The sequence below is a fragment of the Miniopterus schreibersii genome (assembly GCF_964146895.1).
Source record: "Miniopterus schreibersii genome assembly, chromosome: X".
Taxonomy (NCBI): domain Eukaryota; kingdom Metazoa; phylum Chordata; class Mammalia; order Chiroptera; family Miniopteridae; genus Miniopterus; species Miniopterus schreibersii.
In genome coordinates this window covers 87,867,556-87,890,136 of record NC_138104.1, presented here as the reverse complement: position 1 = coordinate 87,890,136, position 22,581 = coordinate 87,867,556, and the positions used below count along the sequence as shown (strand labels likewise).

The 22,581-nt window shown below is 38.2% G+C and overlaps 1 protein-coding gene across 5 annotated transcripts in view; it reads right to left on the bottom strand.

The window, feature by feature from the left end:
- Positions 1–22,581, bottom strand: part of DMD (dystrophin) — a gene marked incomplete at its 3' end in the record, with an annotated part of 1,946,774 nt that overhangs the window by 668,254 nt on the left and 1,255,939 nt on the right. For all 5 annotated transcript variants that reach the window (XM_081125527.1, XM_081125528.1, XM_081125524.1 and 2 more), the window contains 2 exons: positions 22,322–22,469; positions 19,506–19,655 (listed from right to left, as the gene is read on the bottom strand). In XM_081125527.1, coding sequence (XP_080981653.1) covers positions 19,506–19,655; positions 22,322–22,469 — 298 coding nt within the window. The remainder of the gene's footprint in view (positions 1–19,505; positions 19,656–22,321; positions 22,470–22,581) is intronic.

Genomic DNA, 22,581 nt, shown 5'->3' with positions numbered 1-22,581 from the left:
GGTAGGGGCTGGGCTTTTGTTTTGTTTTAATTTGCATATCTAAGCTCCACACCAGAGAATCTAATTTAGTAAATCTGTAACAGAGTCCTGATATCAAAATCTAATTTTTATATTTATGACTTGTAAGTAGATGCCTAGATCTCCGTAATATAAACATCCCTGCTACAGTCTCCACAAACTGCAATGTCTATTCGTAGTTAAGTAAATAAGACTATTTCTGTTACCGTTTTTTCCCCAGTCTCAGTCTGCTTTCACCTCAAATTTCCTAACTCTGAAACTGAAGTCAAGTGCACTGTATAGTGTAGTAAAACAAATAACATAAGAGGTGAAAGGCCCTGGCCTAATGATCTGCTTTACCACTTAGGGGCTAGGGGACATCAGCTGTGTCGGGTAACCTCCCTGAACCCATTTCCTCTTTTGTAGACCAGAGCCCATCACTCTTGCAGTACCTGCACTCCACACTCCCCTTTCATCTCCCTTCCTGATCACGCAGACTGCATTCACTCTGAAGTCTGTTTATCTTGCATCATAATGTGTCTTAAACATCCAGCCTGGCCTGTCACATCCCCAAAGCAGGAGGCTAGCGTAAGCCCTCATCATCCAGGCTGTTGGGGACAAAAAATCTCAAACTGGCTTGTAGACCTCTAGTCTCTACTTGCTATAATTCAACCTCTGCATGGCCACCAGAATGAGTTTTCTAAAATAAAACTCACTGTTTAACAAGGAGCCACCCCTAGGGTTTCTTGATGTTCAAACAACCTGATCCTCAAGAGATGCTGTTATACTCTACCAGGGAGCCATACCACCGACCCAACAGAGCCAAGGCTTCCCCCACGAACCACTTATTGGGGAAAACAATACATCAGGCCACTTAGCTCCCAGCTGTGTGGTGATGCTACAAGCAGTTGGGCCTATTGTGCTAAATAATCATTAACGACCACCACGTCTCTTACTCAGAAGAGAGAGGTTGAAGGTCCCTTAGCTGGGCAGCTAAAGATTTTCAAACTTCTGCCCGAAACGTGTCTTGCCAATTTCTAACATGACTGACTGCCTGACTGCATTCAGGCCCAGTCCTGCTGTCATTTTTTGTTTATAGTTTTCCCATTTGTAATAATCGTTCTTCTTCTTGTGTGCGCTTCAAATCCCACCTCGGACTGGAACACTGTGTGCATGAGGGCTTCCCTTAACACTGTGCTTCTAGGTCATTTTGCTTCCCCTGTAGCATATTTGAGAATGTTTTTGTCTGTCCTTGACGTTTCCCATGTTACTGCCCTCTGTTGCCATCTCAGCTCTCCACTCGATTATCTTTCCAGCTAGACTATAAGGTTATGGAGGGCTTACAGAGGACTAAAAGGTCACTCTTGTCTTCTACTTCACTGTAATCCATACTCATTTTGAGTATCTACTTAGCCCGGTATTATGCACATAATAAATGTTCAATTATTTATTGAATGAATAAACCCACTGTTTTAGTTTTCTAACGAATTCATTCTGAAAACTAATATTTCTTTCAATCACCAATCAATCGACCAACTTCAAACTCACTTCTCTTTATTAGAGATGTCTAGCAGCTTTGATATCAAATTGGTGGTTAAGACCAGCAACACGATATAATACTCGTGTCTTAACTCCTGCTCTCCAAGGTTAATTCTTTAAACCTCTTTGATATGCAAAGTTCAGCGAGAAAGTGAGCACTGCCTGTCACTTAGCAACACACTGATCTTAAAGGAGGCCAACTAACCTTGCTGAACCACCTCCTACAACTTTTTTGAGACTCAAATGAGCTACTGTGTGGGAAACACTGTGAAGATATGTATTGGTTTATAAACTCTGAAGTTCTGAAAACTTTTGGAGATAATGGTGCAGCCGATGACACCGCTAATTAAACCAGCGAGCCGAGGACAGGCACAGCAATATAAGGGCAGCATTAATTTGCTGATTAGGTGATGAAAATTAGTGAACACTCAGATTTTGCTATTTAATTTGCTGCTAAAAATGTAACTGATTTTCATACCAAAATTAATAAATTGTTGGGCATCTTCTAGGTATCAAGCATTCCACAGTAAGTCCAAAGACAACCCAAGAATTCTCTCTCTTATACTTCTAGTTCTGCATCTGCTCTGTTTTTCTTTTTCCCTTTTTAAAAATTTTTAAAAATATATATCTTTATTGATTTCAGAGAGAGGAAGGGAGAGGGAGAGAGAGAAACATCAATGATGAGAGAGTCATGGATCAGCTGCCTCCTGCAGGCCCCCGATGGAGCCCACAACCCGGGCCTGTGCCCTGACCGGGAATAGAACCGCGATCTCCTGGATCCTAGGTCGATGCTCAACCGCTGAGCCCCGCCTGGCCCTGCACTGTTTTTCTTTTCAGTACTAGGTGTGGGAAATAGAACAAGAAAGTGAATTTTCCCCTTCAGGGTTTTTGTTTGCTTGTTGATTAGTTGGTTGGTTACATCAGGCAGAGATTTTGAATAAAAACCTATCCCCAAAAGAGAGTAACTCAGGTCTAAGTAACTAGGGGCTAATATATTTGGTAAGGTTAATCTAATTTCTTTTACACAAAGACGAATGCCCAGGTTATTACTTCCCTCACCACTGCTTATGCCATTGTTTATCCGGAACAATGCTGTCCGCTAGAAACATAATGCAAGCCACACATGGAATTCTGAATTTTGTACATATTAAAAAAGTAAAAAGAACCGGGCAAAATTAATTTTATTAATATATTTTCTTTAATATAGCCAATCTGTATCATTTCAATCTGTATGCAATATAAAACTTACTGTTGTGATCTCTTCCTACATTTAGGTTATGTATGGTTTTGATGTTGGTGAGTGTTATATACTTGCAGCACATCTCATTATGGACTAGCCACATTTCTAGTGCTCATGTGGTAGGCAGTGTTTGCCATGTTGAACAGCGCTGATGTAAAAGGAAAAGATGAATTTTTGTCCAAGTTTTTGTTCAAATAAGAACCTGATTAAAGTTTGAAACAAATATTAATTCTTCTTCTCAGTCCCGTAGCCAGCTATGTTAAATGTATCGAACTGGTCATTTGAAATACATGGAAGATGAGAATCGTGCCACAATAAATACTGCCCCAAGCAATCCCCACTCCAAAGTAGTAATCCAGTTATTTAAAAATATACATATATGAAAGTTCTGTGAATAGTGAAAGCAAATGTGAGTATAAATCTCTACTTATACAAATAAAATGTATATTTAAATTTACATTATAGATGAAAAATTATAGCTGTACTGTGTCATTTTTTGACATTTCTATTTGCAATAAAACATCATTACAGGCAGAGCTCTTCATGGATATAGTAAGAATTTTAATTACTAAAAAATGTGGTGCATATACAAATATAAAAAATATTTTTGGAGGATTCTAAATAATGCACTTCATTTTCAAATGCCAACAGAGGGAGGGAAAGACTCTATGGTGGTAGACTCGAAGCTGGCACCCATTCCCAGCTCCTAGTATCTGTGCCCCAGCAGTCTCCTCCCCTGGAGAGGAGGCAAGACTTGTGACTTACTTCTAGTAAACAGACTATGTGAAAGATGATGCGGTATCACTTCAGGCTCCCTAAGATGATGACTTCTGTCTTGCTAACAGCCTTTCTCTCTTATTGGTTTTGATGGGGCAAACTGCCATGTTGGAGAGTCACATACGCAAGGAACTGAGGGCGGCTTCAGTCAACAAACTGGGGACTTCAGTCCAATAACCCATAAGGAACTGAATCTTGCCAACAACCATGTAAGCTTGGAAGCAGATGGAACTCCAGTTGAGTTTTCAGATGAGACATTGACCCTGGCTGACACCTTAAATGGAGCTTTGTGGAAGACCTTGTAGCAGAAAATCTAGATAAGCAACAATGCCCAGATTCCTGACCCACGAAGGTCTTGAAATTTCAAAAAAAGTATTTTATTTTACATTGCTGCATTTGTGGTAATTTGTTATGCAGCAATAAATAACTAATAAATAATCTTTAAAAAATTTTGAGAGGTAAATATAAAACATATATAAATAAAATGGTGGTGATATTATATGATTTTCAGTACAAAAATATGGCAAATGTAGACTACCATATTTTAATGAGTTAGAGGGAGACAGTAGCTACTTATAAAATTTCAATTTTAAATACATACTCAGATGAAACAATAAAACTATTAAGATTTCATGCACACACTTACATTTCTAACATTCATTCTCAAATTTTAAGTAGACCAATGATAAAGATGAATGATATTGTAGACAAGTTATGTTTGTGGTGTTGCTATTGTAAATGGTCCTTTAAAATATTTTTGTTTAAATGACCTTTACAGACTGCTTACCTTTTTGTAAAGCCCTGATGTTATTTAAGAATTCGGAGCCAAGCCTTACTCCCATTTCTGGCCTTCCCCAGATATCAGTTATTACTGTTACAAAAGTGTTAGCTAACAACTCTCCTAAAACTTAACCGACGTGAAATGATAACCATTTATACTTGCACAGTCCGTAGGTCAGCTGGGCCGTTCCGCTGATGGAATGTCATAATCAACTTCTCACTGCCATTAATTGGCCAGAAAATCTGGTCCAAACAATGTTATGGATATTAGTTGGCTGCCTTTTTAAATTCATCCACCCTCTTCCTACCTCACCACTGTGGGCAGCTGAAGCTTAATATTGCCTGAGGGCGCTAGGAGGTGTAAAAGGAAGCAGACCTTGGAGTTATTATACCCGAAGGGCAGAGGGCTCGGATTTACCCACCAACTGCTGCTGTCAAGGGGCCTTCCTTTCCCTACTTTCGGGCCTGATCCAAGAATAAGCAGAGAGCGCCCAGGCAGAGAGAAGCAAGTGTTGGGAGCTGGAAATCAGGCAGCATGTATAGGAATGGCAAGAGCTGAAGGTATATGTGTACCTACCATAGCAAAATGTGTGGGTTTTTGTTTAAATGACCTTGACAACCTGCTTACCTTTGGAAAGCATTGATATAATGTCATAAAGGCAGAAGCCAGAGAACTGTGAAGAAACAGAACCAGAACCCTGAAGACATTATTTAAATCTGTCACTTGCAGCATTAAGAGTACTAAACAACATATCCACTGAGTCAGTTAGTTAGCTATCACAGAAGGTGAAAATTCATGTTATTTTAATATAATTAGTTTTATATCTTACTCTTACATCATAAAATCGCTTAGTTGATGTTAACAAATAATATGTCTCTTTTTTGATTATCTATAAGCCATATTTAGTAGTCTCAGAATGCAAAGCAATGTGATTCAGTAAGAATTCAATCATTATGTTCTGAAAGAGAGATGTTTTTTAATTTACAATTTGGGATTAGAGCTTTACAACAGCCAAAGTGTTTACTATTTTAAGAGGATGCTGGTGAAAGGAAAAGTTAACCTAATAGCACCTGCTGTGCCTACACTGGCAAGTGGAAGGAAATCACACAGATGGTGGCATTTGCCTAGGAGTTTAGTGCCAGGGGTGCCCTCTCAAGGCACATAAATTGAGGAGGAATATCTATCTTTTCCTAAATATATGGATGCAGATTGCCTGGAAAAATTTATTTTTATACTCACACTATAAAAATCACTACCTCCAGTACTACATCAACAATCATCAATCAATTTAATAGTGAATATTTATTGACCCTTTAGTATGTGCCAGATTAGCAAGGAATTCAGCTTTGTTCTAGACTGATAGTGGGTAATCTTGGGTTATTTTCCTTCTAACAAAGTGAGGTACTTAGAAAGTACCTGACATACAGTAAACTATCAATAAATGTTATCTTTCATTACCTAACATAGCCAGGATTGTAATTCTCTTAGGGAGAAGGGAGGCTGATAAACAAGATTAAGTTTCATTTCTTTCTAGTGCACACTTGGCATGGACGTATAAACAAATAAAGGAATTGCCCTGGCCGGTGTTGCTCAGTGGTTAGAGCAGCGGCTCGCACCCCAAAGGGTGATGGGTTCAACTCCTGGTCAAGGGCATGTACCTGGGTTGCAGGTTCGATCTCCAGCCTCAGCCCGGACACATGCAGGAGGCAACCAATAGATGTGTCTCTCTCACATTGATGTTTCTCTCTCTCTCTTTCCCTCCCTCCCTTCTATTCTCTCTAAAAATCAATGGAAAAAATATCCTTGGGGGAGGATTAACCAACCAAAAAAAGAAAAAAGAAATAAAGGAATGCTACAAATTGCCTGATACACATGAGGTAGAAAGTAATGAACATAGTAAGAGAAATACTGCTGGGGGCTTGAGGGTAACAGGAAGACAAGAAGGGTCTTGTTGGGCTTCCTGCGAGTATAAAGGAGCAGTCAGATTTGGAGATTTGTGGTGCAAGGCAGAAAGAAAGCAGGCAGACGTTCTAGGTGGACCAGGCAGGGTAGGACAGGCAAAGAACAACACGGGACAAATGGGAGGAACACTGGGCAGTCCCACTGGGATGGTAGCCTGAGTGAAAATGAGCATGGGGAGAAAATACTGGGAGATATCCAGAGTTGTATTACAGGCGGTCTGAAAATCATGGACTAGAAAAAAAATCACCAAGGAATTTTTGCCCTTGCTGAATCCTTAGCATCCCCCAAATAGGAATAAGCCTTGGTGGCCTGGGATTTTGTGACTAGCAGATGCTCTTGTTAGAATCAATCAGGCATTGTGGAAGAGTGTGTTGGCGGTTTCACAGCACAGCTAACATACACACTCATGAAGGGCTTGAGGGGAAGATCTATTAAGGTAGAAGATTAAAAATATTACTGTTTTAGAGTTTTGTTACTGTCTGGAAAACTATTTCACTTTTCCATCTCTCTAGAAATAATACTTAAAAAAATTAACAGTAGCTAATACTTATTGCTGTCTTACTATGTACCAGGCACAGCTCAAAGCTTACATGTGTTATATGTCACTTAGTCCATTCTTGTTGTGCAATTTCCCCCCTATAATTAGATGAGGAAACTGACACACAGGGAGACCACACAGCTAGTAAGGAATGTGTGGTAGGCTGTCATGAGGCAGCCCCAGTGAATCATGCCTTCTAGAATTCATGTCAGTCCCCAGAAAAACCCATCAGTTGGCTGAAAATGCAGGAGAGCCCTAGCAAACCCCTCTGAGCTTTGCCTATCTCAGCAGAACAGCCCAGATGACTTACAGGCTGTGCAAGTATAAACGATTATCATTTCAAATCAGTAAATTTTAGGGGGTTTGTTACCTAACACTTTTGTAACAGTAGATGACTGACATCCAGGGGAAGCCAGAAATGGGAGTAAGTCTTGGCTAAGAGTTCCTAAGTAATACCAGGGCCTTAAATCTTCAAAATGCCGATTCTGAATGTGTAACTGAGAGTAGGCTCAACACTTTGCAAAGGCACCTGCACAAAAATTCATAGCAAACGAGTGGAGGTAATCATTGCAGAAGGGATTTTAGAGGATCGTTATTAGAAGACTCAATAGCAGGTAGTATTTATTGGCCTCACATACTCCCTATCAACCATTGCCCAAAGCAGTGAAGGAGGGGGCAAAATACCTTGACTTCTCCCCTACTCCTGCTCTCCAGTCTCCTGCCAATACCTCCCACTGGGTAAATCCATCCAGAAGCTGGTGGGCAAGGAACCCTGTGAAATAAGTTGGGCAGAGGTCCACCTCTTGCAACATACAACACAGGAAGGCAAGGCACTGGAATAGACCTGAGAGCACAGGGTATATGACGAGGGCATATCTGGGTTATGATCCCCAAAAGGGCTATGGGTCAAAGGTATAAATAAGTCGAACGTGCTCATGTGTTCTGTCAGAGATGAATGTGTATCCTCTGGTGTTGGACGGATATGCTCCACACACACCAACAGACCAAAATTTTTAGAAGAAACCTCACCAGTATCTCAGAATACACTGCCTGAGTATTCCAATGAATGGGACTTGTCGTCAATGCACACACAGATACTTGACAGCCATCCTTTGTGTCCTTACAAATTAAAGTATAGACCAAGGCCTGGGGCACTGGCATCACCTGAAAGCTGGGAATGCAGAATCTCAGACCCTACGCCAGACCTGCTCAGTCAGAAACCTCATTTCAACGAAACCCCTACGTGATTCGTGTGTGCATTAAGGTTTGAGAAATGCCACTCTACCTCCCGGCAGATAGACCCTTTCTTCATTACCACTGGTATCAGAAATTAGGGCACCTCCCTTGTAATAGTAACGACAATCTCTCTCCTCATAACCATGTCTCATAATGCATCACCATTGTAAAACTAAGGAAATAGAGGCAAAAAAGATTTAAATTGCCCATAGTGATGAGCTGCTGACCGGTGAACCGATGTTGGGACTAAGTTATTAACTGCAAGTCTGGTGATGTTTCTAGTACGAAAACAAGGTGTGGAGGGTGGGAAGGTGGAGCAGAGACAGTCATCACACAAACATTCAGAAGCGGCCTCATATGAACTAAGTAAGAAATTGGAAAAAAGTATCGTAAGAAAACGGATTCTTCCCTCAAAATATAGGTGATCATTTAACCACACTGCATTGCAGTGTCAGTATAAACTATTGAAGATGTTAATGTCATCTTCCTCGGTTATTTTGGTACTTTAAAACTATTTTATCTGCTCTTAAACCCTCTAAAGTCTTAAACATAAAGTGTCCCTTTCTATTAATTTTCCTGTGTTCTGGGCTGTCTGTTATTTGTCACCAGTGAATGAGAATCTACAGAGCACCTGAAAACTAATTTTACTCTCTCCCTTCCCCAGCATCATCAATGATTCCAGCAGAAAGATACACATCACGGATATAAACAAAACAATAAAACAACTTCACGGAGGTAACTGCATTGGTCTAGAATTTGTAACGACAGTCCATGGCAAAAACAAAAGCAATCTCCGCGACGGTCATTTAAATCGTGATTGAGCTGCAGACTTTCACTCTTTTATAAAAGTCCAAGTCCAAGAATTATTGCCCTATTCAAACTGTTGATGTAACTCACATCATGAACAGGCAGAATGTGTCACCTTCATAAGAAATTTATTTTTAGACTGTGTTTAAGGGATCATCATCAGTCACAGGTTGCCTACAGATCGCAACTATCAGGACAAATGGGGTTTTCTGGAAATATCCTTGCAATGACTTTAGTTTCTGGCCCATTTCCTGGGCTATCTCTTTCCCTCCACACTTAGCCAGCCACGCCAAAGACGGGCTATACTTTTCCCAGTGATACCTGCAAACGTCCACAAATTACAACTGCACCATCCCGTCCAGTTCAAATACTTTTACTTCTACAGCAAAGCAGGCTGCTTTTTCTCTAGCAGCAAACACCGAACCGGTCTCTCCGATGTCCTGTAATTAGTTCTAATATCAGTACGCAGATTAAAAGGCAGCAAAACAGGTTGTCCACCAGGCCCCGACCAGTCCCTTCATCACCCATACGGCGGCCTTGCCCTGGGCTGCGAGGTGGATAAATGAGGAGAGTGCTGATTCTGGCGCGCAGCTTACTCTCGGATAATCCAGCTCATCTTTCTTGGCTGACATGAGACAGAAATAACATCAAAGGTGATAAACTCTTTCCCACAAACCTGGGGTTCCACGGTTCGCCGGCCCCAGGCCTAATCTATCAATCCATTTCCTACACAATAAAAGGTAAGAAACCCATTACAGATCAGTTATAAGCCCTGGCAGGTGGTCTGCGACAAAAGCAGAATACATCAACCGAGCAGCAGGCAGTGTCCCTTTTCCAGGGTTTTGAAGCGCTGGGGGTCAGATGACATGCATGTAGTAGTCAGGATTCAGTATTAATTCTTTTAGGTCCATGAATAAACTCACACATTTTTACAGCCTGAGTAGAAAGATGTGACAGAAAAATTCATTTCTGGTATGATTCTGACCTTTTATAAAAATAGCCCTGCTATAATTTTTTTTTTTGCTTTACATGTTGGCTTTGCACACGGCGTAATAAATGAAACCGGGTTAGAATTTACAATCCGTGCTCTTAAATACAGCGCTAATCTTCATTAGTGATTCAAACTCGGTTTAAGGAGTTAACAGATGAAAGCCTCCATTTAGTGCTGTTTCAAGATGACGAAATGATTAGAAAGGCAACCCCTCCAGTCTCAGGGTTGACACTATTTAATCTAGTGGGTCCAAAGCCAAGGCACTCAGAAACAAAAGAAACGACTTTTTATATTAGCAAAATCTCTTTTTATTATATCATCTCTTCTCCTTTCTAAAACTCCTTGCTATAGGGCAAACGTCTTTGTGTGAATAAATGACTTACTTCAAAAACGTTACACTAAAGGTCAGAGTTATGAATTTTTTCTCTTTTTTAATCACCATTATACTTTCCTTCATTTTAACTTCATTGTGGACAGGGAAGAAAGTTTGCCAAGAATAGTGTCATACTTAGTACACACTATCTGTATAAATGATATGCTTATATATATACATATATATATACACACACACACACACACGAAAGGTAAAGTTTTAATATGGAAATGAGTTGTTGCACAAGTGTCATTATTTTACAATGCCTGCTGGCCTTTTGTTTCTTCGTATTTTTAAAAAATAGCATTGCATTAAAATGGAAAAGTTATTTAGCGTAAGGTTAAGGTTTCCTAATAGAATAATGTCTGGCTTCATTGGAACTTTCTACAAATGGTTCCTCATCACTTCACCAAAATTGGGAAAACCTACACCAAAAATGGAAGGAAGGGAAAGGGGTGAGGAAGAGAGGTGCATTTACACTCTGGAGTTCTGAGTTCAAGTTAGGGGAGTAGATTGTAATGATGCTCGAGGTTAAAAAGGTCATCTTAGATAATGCCTATACTTAAAATGTCAAGATGTTGGTGTTTGAAAATAGTGATGCGGTACTTGGACTTCAGAGTCAATGCGAAGAGAAAAATTCATCATTTTCCAACGCATTTTATCTGAAATGCTATGAGAATGGGATCAGACGAATGAGAGCGCACTGGCTGAAAAACTTCTGTACCTTCCACTAGGCCCACTTGGTGGTTGCGGTGCCTCTCCCTCTCCTCCCTCTCAGCTCTTGGATCCACAGTGTTGGCACATATTTCAGCTTTCTCTCCAAGAGCCATATTATAACTGTTTGATTAAGACGGTGAATATTATTCAGCCTTAAGGAAGAACGAAATCCTGCCATATGCAAGAAAAGGATTCTACCTGGGGGGATATGATGCTAAGTGAAAAAAGCCAGTCACATAAGGACAACTACTGTATGAGTCCACTTATATCTAAAATAGTCAAAATCATATAAGCAGGGAGCAGAATGGAGGTTACCAGGGCATGGGAGAGAAGGAAATGGGAGTTGTCCAGTGGGAATAGAGTTTCAGTTATGTAAGCTGAAAAACTTCTGGGAATCTGCTATGCAACATAGTGCCTATAGTTAACAATGCTATACTGTACACTTAAAGATTTGTTAAGAGGGTAGATCTCATGTTAAGTGCTCTTACCACAATAAAAATAATAAAAAAAAGTTGACTCAGCAATAATTTTGTGCTTAGTCTTTCAGATGTGCTGTTTTAACATTACCTCCAAATTTTAAAATTAAAACTAACATTTTTGACCAATTACAACATGCAAGATACTGTGTTTTGCATTTCCCATGCTATCTCCTTGAGTTTTCACCACAACCTGTACAGCATGTTCTACTACCACCTGAATTTTGCCGATGTTATAACTGAGGTATGGACAGGGTAGGTCAAAGATTACCCAGCTAGTAAGGGGTAGAATCCATAATCCATAAATCTCACTCTCAGTCATCATAATAAATTGCCTCCTCACAACCCCTGTTTACTTTTTTTGTTTGTAAAATGTCCGATTCACAGTCTTGGCACTGCCTGACATTTCAATAGGTTGGGAAATTAAAAACCACATATCATTATAAACCTGTCATTAAAGAGTGATTAATTTGGTAGTAATGGCAACTAGGTTTCTTGGACAGCCCAAACTCCTCAGCTTCACTGAAGGATCAGGAGAGTAGGGGTGTTGCTGCTGTTGAGAACATTCGCAGGGATGGTAATAATAGTTATTGAGTACTGGGCCAGGCCCATCCCTGAGAGCCTGATGTTTGTTCTCATAACTGGGCTGACTTTATATAAATATAATTTTAATTTTCTAAAGTGGGACACTCATGAAATGGGGAGCTATTAAAATTATGATGGAATAAAAGGCAAAGTAGGGACTGTCAGAGCACACTGAGATGTCCTTCATGATGCATGTAATGACCCAGTAATGATTCCCATTTCAACGTGAAATTATAGGAGGCAAAGTCACAGATGCTTATGCTATAAACTTTGAATTACTACTCCCCACCTCAATTCTCAGCCTCAAACTATTTAGCAACTATAAATTAGAGATATAAATAGGTATAATGCCAAGCCTTACGTAATTCTGAATGCTCTTCAAATAAGGCAAGGGTGGGAACTGATTGTGATATACTTAGAACAGCATGTGGCACATAGCGGTCACTCATTAATGTGTGTTGAATGAATGATTTAATGAATGAATAAATGCTATGATGTAATCATTAAATAAAGGAAACTCCCAAGATGATGGATTTCCAAGAAATAGCAGGCTTTGTGCTTTAATAGTAAATAGGTAAACACCATTTTCTCGTATTTCCTGTAAAGATTGTTCACTTTAGTAAAAAAAAAAAAAAAAAAAAGTAATTCAGGGGAGTATTGGATGCTAAATACTACAACAATCTATTAATCATAGTCTTTGATAGAAAAATAACCTCTTGGAGCAAATGTCTATTTTTGACCAGGGAGTAGAAAAGAGAAGCTTTAGCTTGGTTTAATTTTCTCATTTTTACTTTCCACATTTACAGCAACGGCGAACGATGACTGGGAATATATGGCAAACATTTATTTACCTGGCACAAAGGAAGAGAACAAATCTAAAGTGTTTACTCCTTGGGTGGAAGCTTAGAAGATAATTAGAGGTTAATACGAAAGGAAACAGATTTCTGGAAATTTAGACACAGTCATTTGTATATTGTAGAAAATAGTCTGGCATATGAGTTTCACTATATTTTTACTTTCATTATATATTTTTGGGATTTAGTTTGAAAATAATCCCTGTACTAATATCAATAGTTATTAGCAAGAGTTATTAAAACTTTGTTACATATATTGTTTTTAAACCTAATTTTTCTAGGTAAAGTAAATCAGATTTTTTTATTGTATTAAAATGCACTTAACTGAAATTCACTTCCCAGCAAAATTTCTTATTTGTGTTTGTAAAATGTTTTGGTCTTCATATGTACTGTTTAGGAATTAACAAATTAAAATAGTAATTTACCATTTTCAAATAAGTGACAAAATATGATACAAAAACTTAAAGTCATTCAACAAAATGAAAATATATTTATTATGACTAATCAGAACCTGTAATATATTCCATCTGTAAAGTTACTTACCATCAAAAATAGTAGACACATGACTAATTCTGATGTACCATAAAATGCTTTCCTGTATTACACAATCACAAATGTCCTATTTAAATAAAGAAGGTTAGGGAATAACTTGAAAAACTTGGCATCCAGTTTTCCAAAAAGGGAAAAAGCAAAGAAAAAACTCCCTTACAGTTTCATTAAATGAAAAGAAATCACAGTTTTCACATTTAAAGGGGCAATGGAATGAAATGGGAAACCATGTTTGTCTTTGTTTCTAGCATATTATCTACAGAAAAATCACAAACTTCACTAAAATGTTTTTAAAGACCATCTACTTTGAAATAGAAATAGAGTACAGTGTGCTCTCAAATATGTCACATAATCTTTCGAGGACTCAGTGTTCTAATCTAAAAGATGTGAGAGTAATTTAGTTTCATTAGGTTTCTTTCATCTGTAGAATCCTGAGCCTACAAAATAAAATGTTGCATTTTTTTGTCTTTTCAATTATGTACAGCAAGTACATAACATGATTCAAAACGAAAAACTGATGAAAACATACTGTGTCACGTGTATGACTGTCTAACCACTGTGCAGGACACATGAAACTAATGCAAAATAATATAGAATGTAAAATACAATTAAAAAAAAATGTTGGTTCTAAATAATGGTAGCTGAAAAAACACCTATACATAATGTGTAAAAAGAACAATGAAGAATGGAGACACAAAGTGACAAGGACAGGAAAAGATGAAAAAGGGATTAAACGCTAAAGAATCAGAGAAAGAGAGAGCAGGAGACGTGTCGCACACACCACCCAGGCAGAAAAATAAACTGACATATATGCATCTAGGAAAGTACATCCATGATCCACATAGAAAGGTGCCAATTTCCAGGCAAAGGCACACGTGATGGAGAAACAGGGACAGAGTGAGAGTGATGGGGACAGGTAGGAAGGGAGAAAGAGCCCCCTATGCGCACACAAGTTCAGAGGAAGTACAAAGAAATATAAAGAGGGATAAATACTGAAAACAATACAGGGTCAGGCATGTATATGGAAAACACTGAGTGAGACCCGGGGGGAAACACGGAGGCTAGCTTTGATAATATTCCCATTTTATGGATCTTAAGGGTATCATTGTTAAAGACTGTCAAGGTGAGGACACGTGTTAGACACAAACGAGGGTGTCACTTCATGATCCTTATCTGGAGGCAGCCATAAATTAAGCCAAGGCCTGCATTCAGCTTTAGAGCTCCATTTCCCATCTCAACTGCAAAGAGTGGCCACCCAGGCCAAGGCAAGTTAACACACTTTTGCCACCATTACAGGGTCCACCACCCCCTTCAAGAAATAGCTATATTAACCCCAGTTGCTTTTTTTTTTTTGGTTTCTGTTTAGAAATGCAACAGAAAGGGGCCAAGGTAATTGGTAAACTGGGTACATGTGCAGGATACAGCATGCTCGAGTTAGCCATGGAGAAAGTCACCTGCCACCGGAGACTGTAACAGCAGCAGGTTTGCGCAGATGCTGCGCGGTAAGCGACCCGCATGTGTGCATCTCCGCACCCGGGAGCCAGCAGCACAGTTCCGTCGGGGAGGCGCAGGCGGCTGGAGAACACGGGGCACAGGCCCCACAGGCAACCTCTTCATCACCTTGGCCATCTTTCCTTACTTGGTTTTTTTTAAAACCACTGAATCTGGCACTGACCGTTTGTTTTTTCTATCTTAAATTTAAACCAACTGGGATGGGGGGCATAAAGATTGAGAGGAGACAGTTAAATAATTTTTAATATGGCTAATGAGTAGGGCTCCGGATTCTAACACATTTGGTGGCAAAAGCATAGCATTAACATTATAATTTTGGGATGGAACACAGATATTATGGATGATCTAGTAATATAAGGTGCTCATAGTCTTGGTTTTAATTTTCTATCACCATATTTTACTTTTTATGCTTTTGCACAGCAGATAAAACCTTGACTCAAGTTTCACAATTCACAAAGCTATTATTGTGTGTTTTAGATAGTTCTCTCGCATTTCCTAGAATTATAATGTTTCAGTTCCCTTTTTAGTATTAAAATGTACTAAAGTATTATGAAACATTTTGGGGCATCTCTCCTTGTTCTCCTCCTATGAGGAATGCTTTTATTTGGATCACTATGTGGCTACAAAACTTAATTACTAAGAAAACAGATTCCCTCCATATGCAAGTGTGTGTATCTTCACGTGGCCGTTTTGAAATACTTAAAACAAGGAACTTTACATTTTCAGGAGGAAAAACTCACCTTAAAATGTTTTACTGTGATTATTCACATAAGTGAAAGAAAGTGTTGATATATAAAAAGAAAAGGGATTTTTTTTTTCAAATACCTAGTTCCTTGAATTACAGAGAGCTAAAGACACATTTTTATTTTAATGCAAAAAAATGGTACTTTTTCAGTTCATAAATAGTGGGTCCGTCATGTAAATGATCTGTTACAAGAACTTTAGCATCATCAATTTAAAAATATAATAACCAGACACAATCCAAAATAAAGTCTCTATTATTTTCTTTGCAAATCATCTCTGTACAAAAACTTTTCTCAATATAACTTCTTCATACCTCTCAATTTTGTTGTATGCTGATTAATAACAAGCAATTCTTTAGAGGCAATTGTGCCATTTTTCAAAGAAGCCATTTCATGTTACATGAAAATTATAGTTCTGCAATATCTTCTTGGTATGGCTTGGCTACTGCTTTAAAGGATTACAATTTGCCTTATATTTTGAACAGAACACAGATAATGGATATTAAATATGCCCAATAAGGCAGTAAAACTGTGGTTAAAGTGGATGAGAGGTTTTAAAACATCCTTGAGGGTCAAAAGCATATATGGGGAAAGTACCCATGAGGACATATAAAGAAGAAATAGCCTTAAGTACAGGCGGATCTGACCTTGGCTAAGAGGCCGGTTACAACTGGGGTACTGAAAGTCTGTACATGGAAATTTGTCCTTAGCTCAAAACTACCACATAATGAATGATCTTCCTTTAGCACTTACCTACAAAGCAACAATAAACATAAATCAAAACAAAAAGTGTGCAGTTCTTATCTAAAACAATTGAACATGGCATCTGGAAAAATCTCTGCAGTTGGTGTGGGTCCCTCAAAATAAAGCCCACTGCATTACAGAATTTGAAGGCATCATTCAGCAAGAGAGTTAGCTCTTTGTCTTAGCACATAGAGTAAAATATCCCAGTCAGCAAGATCCAGCCAGGTAGTCAGAGTTCTCCATTTCTCTATTTTCTCATCTATACATATAAATATATAAAGAATCACTAGCTGTATGAACAAAGTCTACAGCCCCAAAGGAGAAAATGACAAGGAAACAGAAATTCCTTGGAAGACACAATTTACAAAAGCTAACACACACAAAGCATAACCATCCCCTGAATCTATTAAAGAAATTAAACCAATTATCAAAATATTCCCATAAAAATAACTCCATTCCCAGATGGTTTTCCAACTGAATTCTTCAAAACATCTTAGGAAGAAATAATAGCAATCTTCAATAATTTTTTTCCCAAGACGAAAAGAGAGTATCTCTCTCAACTTGCTTTATAAGACTAGTCTAACATTGCTATCAACACTTCAGAGGATATTACCAAAAAATACCGAGCATTTTCTGTCACAAAGATATAAAAGTCCTAACCAACATATTAAAAAACTGAATCCAGCAATTTATAAAAAGTACAAGACGTCATGACCAACAGGATTTATTCAGTAATCCCTGATTCCCAAACCAATAGCTGTAATTTACCACATTCATACAAAGAAGAAAAATCATAATCATTTTAATAAATGAACAGAAAGCATCTGAATATGTTCAATACCTATTCATAATTTAAAAAACCTTGATAAATTGGGATAAGAAGATATTTCTTAATCTGATTAAGAGGACCTACAAAAAGTCCTACTACTAACATCATATTTAATGATAAATTATTCTGACAGCTTTTCTCCTGAGACAGGGAATGAGTCAATTATCACCACTTCCATTAAACATTGCTTTGGAGGTCGTAATCTACACACAAAAAATTAAAATCATAAGGATTGCAAAGAGAGAAACTATCTCTATTTGATGACATGACTGTGCACATAAAATAAATACAAGATTCTATAAACTATTAATAGGTAAATTTTGCAATACTGGATATGCACTTAATATACAAAAATCTATGATATTTTATATATCAGCAGCAAAGAGAAAATAAAATTTAAAATGAATCCCATTTATAATAGGATCACAATGTCAAATGTCTGGGATTCAATCTAATAAAACATGTGTAGGTCCTCTGGACTGAAAACTACTTAATATTACTAAAAAGGCATTATAGAAGACTTAAAAAAAATGGAGGGATTAAGATTAGATGACTCAATATCGTAAAGATGTTAACTGATCTACAAATTCAACAAAATTCCAATTAATATCCTGGCAAGCTTTAATAAAGTTGGCAAGTTGGTTCTAAAATTTATTTGGTAAACCAAACAACCAAAAAGAGCAAAGGCAATCTGGACTTAGAAGAACAAAGTTGGAGGGTTTACATTACCAGGGCCCAAATTTTAAAATAAAATGATTGGCTCTGGCCAGTGCAGCTCAGTTGGTTGGCTATCATCCCCATGCACCAAAAGGTTGCTGGTTTGAATCCCAGTCAGGGCATATATCCCGGTTATAGGCTCGATCCCCAGTAGGGGGCGTGCGGGAGGCAGCCTGTCAATTTCACTTTCACATTGATGTTTCTCTCTGTCTCTCTCTCCCTCTCCTTTCCTCTCTCTCTAAAAATAAAAATAAAAAATCTTAAAAAAAACAACTGTACACACACACACACACACACACACACACACACACACACACTGGAATATTACTCAGTCATAAAAAGTAATGAAGTTCTGATACATGGTACAACATGGATGAGCCTTGACAATGTTACGTTAAGTGAAATAATCTAGACATGAAGAGACAAATGGTACATACGAGTCCGCTAATATGAAATATATAGAATAGGTGCGTTCATAGAGATAGAACGTAGGTTAGAGGTTACTTTGGGGGAATTCTTGCTTAATGGTTACAGAATTTCTTTTTGGGGTGATGAAAAAGTTATGGAAAAAGGTGATGGTGACACATTGTGAATGTAATAAATGACACTGCATTGTACACATAAAATCACTAAAATGACAAATGTTATATATGTTTCACCACCATTTAATAAATAAATATACCTAAACCATTACATTGAACACTTCAAAATGAGTGAGTTATATGGTATATGAATTATATCTCAATAAAGCTGTTACAAAGTGATTGTTACTAAGCCAGTGTAGTAATGTAAGAGAACAGAGAATCCAGAGCAGATTCACATACATGCTTCCTTGCCTTAATAAAGTTGCTGCGGCGGTGCCATGGGGAAGGATTGTCTTGTGATAAACGGTGATAAATTAACTGATGCTGCCTTTCATTATGCACTCATTCATATGTGCCACATGGTTTTAAAGAGTAAGTGTGCATTACTTTGATAAACATACTAAATATTAGATTTTAAAAGTATCCGAGGTAGGAAGAAAAGGACTCAAAGTTAAGTAAGTAAATAAGTAAATAATGAAATAATAAACAAACAAACAAACAAAACAAACACCTTTTGGGGAAGATGAGCATCAATTTAACATTGATTAAGTCTATACCATACGTAAGGATAAGTAATTTTGATTTCTGATCCGTGTCGAACAGGACCACCTCTACCTGGCTGAAACACTGTCAATATATAGCTGAACACTAAATTAATTAGTCCATCCCTTTTCCAGTCTCATTCTTTAGAATAATTCATGCAAAGTAATAATGTTGTATATTCTGGCATTTAATTATTAATGTACCATCATCCACCATCACCATTCTTTCTCTCCACAACAAAATCATGCGGCCAAATCAAATGGTCAGGTTAAGAAAAACACACAACTAAAAGCAATCCACCTACAAGCCTCCCATCCCCAACCCCACCCATAAAACCGCAATGAAAAAAACACAAATGCAGACACTTGCGAGATTTAACACATGGGGCAGGGGAGATGGTTAATGTCTAACCTTTATCCACTGAAGATTTGTCTGCTTGAGCTTGTTTTCAAGTTTGTCTTGCTCTTCTGGGCTTAGGGGAGCACTGACAAGCACTGTTCCTCCTGTTTCGTTTAATTGCTTTAGAATTCCCTGGCGCAGGGGCAACTCTTCCACGAGTAACTGAAACAGACAAATGCAACAACTCTTAAAATGAATTACAGCGCAGTGCCAACTACCTTGTCTTTGCCTCTATTGATTAATCTATCAAAACGAAGCGACTTGACCAAAGGCCCACCGGTACCTCAAATACCAACGGTTTCTGCAGAGCGCACAGCTGATAGACTGAAACACTCACTCCCAGGTAGATAAACCTACCCTAGAAAGGACCAGGATATCTCACCCTCAGAGGTTTTTGTCTTTTTTCCCCAAGAGAAAAATGTCATGTGGTGTCAGCTCTAAAACAACACGCCGAATAGAGTTTAGAATCTAACAACACATCTCTATCAGCAATAGAACAATCTGGATAAATTCATCACTAAGCCCCCATGTTCTAACATACTACTGATACCGAATTTCATTATCATATACTAATTACTAATTAACACTGAGAACATGCCAGGTCCAAGCACTGTGCTAAGCTCTTTACATATATTATCTGTTAATTTAAAAAAAAAAAAAAAAATATATATATATATATATATCTCTTTATTGATTTTAGGGAGAGGAAGGCAGAGGGAGAGAGAGAAACATCAGTGATGAGTCATTGATCGGCTGCCTCCTGCAACCCGGGCCTGTGCCCTGACTGGGAATCGAACCGAAATCTCCTGGATCCTAGGTCGATGCTCAACTGCTGGGCCACGCCGGGCATCAGTTAATTTTTATAGAATAATTCTATGAGGTAGATCCTATTATCTTCATTTTATAGAGAAGGAAACTAAGACAGAGAGGTAAACTACCAGATCCAATTACAAAAAAGTAGGAAGCACTTTGGTCAGTTTGGCTCCATGGTTAGAGCATTAGCCTGCAGACCAAAGGGTCATGGGTTCAATTCCTGGTGAAGGGCATGTGCCTGAGTTGCAGGCTCGATCCCTGGACCTGGTCGGGGTACGTGCGAGAGGCAACCAATCGATGTGTCTCTCTGACATCAATGTTTCTCCGTCTGTCTCCCTCCCTCCCTCTCTCCCTAAACACTCGATGGAAAAATATCCTCAGGTGAGGGTTAAACAAAACAAAACAAAAAAAAAAAAGGAAGCAACAGAGCTGTGATTCAAACTTGGGGAGTTTCATTCATGAACCCTCACTTTTGACTCCTCCACCATCCCGAATTTCTCTTATTCATTCAGCATCCCATTATAAATGTCTTTTCCCAAGATCTACAGAACCCCATGGTTTTAATAACTAGACACCATTTATTTGTGCCATCTAGAGCTGCAGTGGCCAATACAGAACCATGAGCCACATGATGCTATTTAAATTTAAATCAAGTAAAGTTCAATTAAATAAAAACTCAGTTCCTCAGTCATGCTAGCTACCTTCCAGTACTCAAAAGGCACAAATAGCCAGTGGCTACTGCAATAGATAATGTAAAACATTTCCATCATCACAAAATTTCTCTTGGACAGTGCTGATCCAGATTGCATGCGGAGAAAAGAAAAATCAATGTACGTTTATTAATAAATGAATGCTGCTAAACGTGTCTCTGAAATGAGCTATCAATTATATTGCTATATATGACACTCATACATTTAGAAAAGATGCATTTTCAAGAAGAGATTGAGGTCATTTTTTCCATGACACAGCCACACTCAAACAAAATATGGGTTCAAAACTTGTTATTTTTGAATCTCAAATACCTAGTGCGATATCTGACATAGAGTAGTAGGCGCTCAGTATCTGTTTACTGAATCAAGCAGTCGTTTTTATACTTTATCTGCTGTTCAGGAATAAATTTCTTATTTCACAGAAATCGGTGGTTGACATGGGAATCTAATTTGCATGTCCAAACCAAGTGAATCATTGATAAAGGAGCAATCCCATGCCCCTTTGATCCTCACCTAGCAAAATGAAGGCGGCAGCAATCATTCTGAAAGCTTGACATAAAGATTAAATAAAATAGCGGATATAAACACATCTAATACTTAGCACATAATAGGGGATGATTAATGTTAATTTCCCTTTCCCCTTCACCTTCCCTTCAAGATTTAACGTAAAACAGATGCAAAAGAGTTTCTTTCCTGAAACTAAAACCGTGACAGTGAAGCCGGCCGCACAATCAGAGCATGTCAGTCAGCCAGCCAGGGGAGGTGATCAGCGAGCAGCAGACCTGACAGTAGGAAGCTATGAAAGCAGCTTGAATAAACTGGCTGTCTATTCCAGCAGTATCAGGGTGGGCCCCAACACCAGGCCCGCCCCCAAAGCCCAGACAAAACATTACTCTAGGCGAACTGAACAATTTTAATTAGGGGCTGAAGGAGTGGGACTGGTTTGGCAATTACCTGCCCTAAAAAGGGGGATTCATTTCTGGAGAGATTCTTCCTAGTTTTTAAAATAATTTGGAGCTGTGGGTTTCTACAATGAGCCTAAAATTAATTTCCAATTAGCTTAACATACTGCCCTGCAGTATGTGTATATGTGGGTAGATATATGCACACACATACACGCGCATTTTTAAAAAGATATACATATTTGAAAACACTGGGTTAAGGCAAAATAGAGTTGGAAGAAAAAGGAGTGAGGAGCTATCAATAACATAATGGGTAGGAAATCAATGATTAAATACATTAAAAAATAGATTCATACATTCTTTATATAAGGAGGCTCTGGGGAACTTTAGAAAATAAAATTACCTTGACTTGTTCAAGTTTTTCTTTTAGCTGCTGCTCATTTCCAGTTTCAGGTGGAATACTAGTAATGTTATCCACTTCTTCCAACCATAAAATAAATTCATTTAAATCTCTTTGAAATTCTGACAAGATATTCTTTTGTTCTTCTAGCCTGGAGAAAGAATAAAATTGTTATAAACAACATATTTCTCAAACTCTTTTTTTTTTTTTTTTTTTAAGAAAACAACAAGAAAATAACCACGGTACACGCTTTTAAGAATATG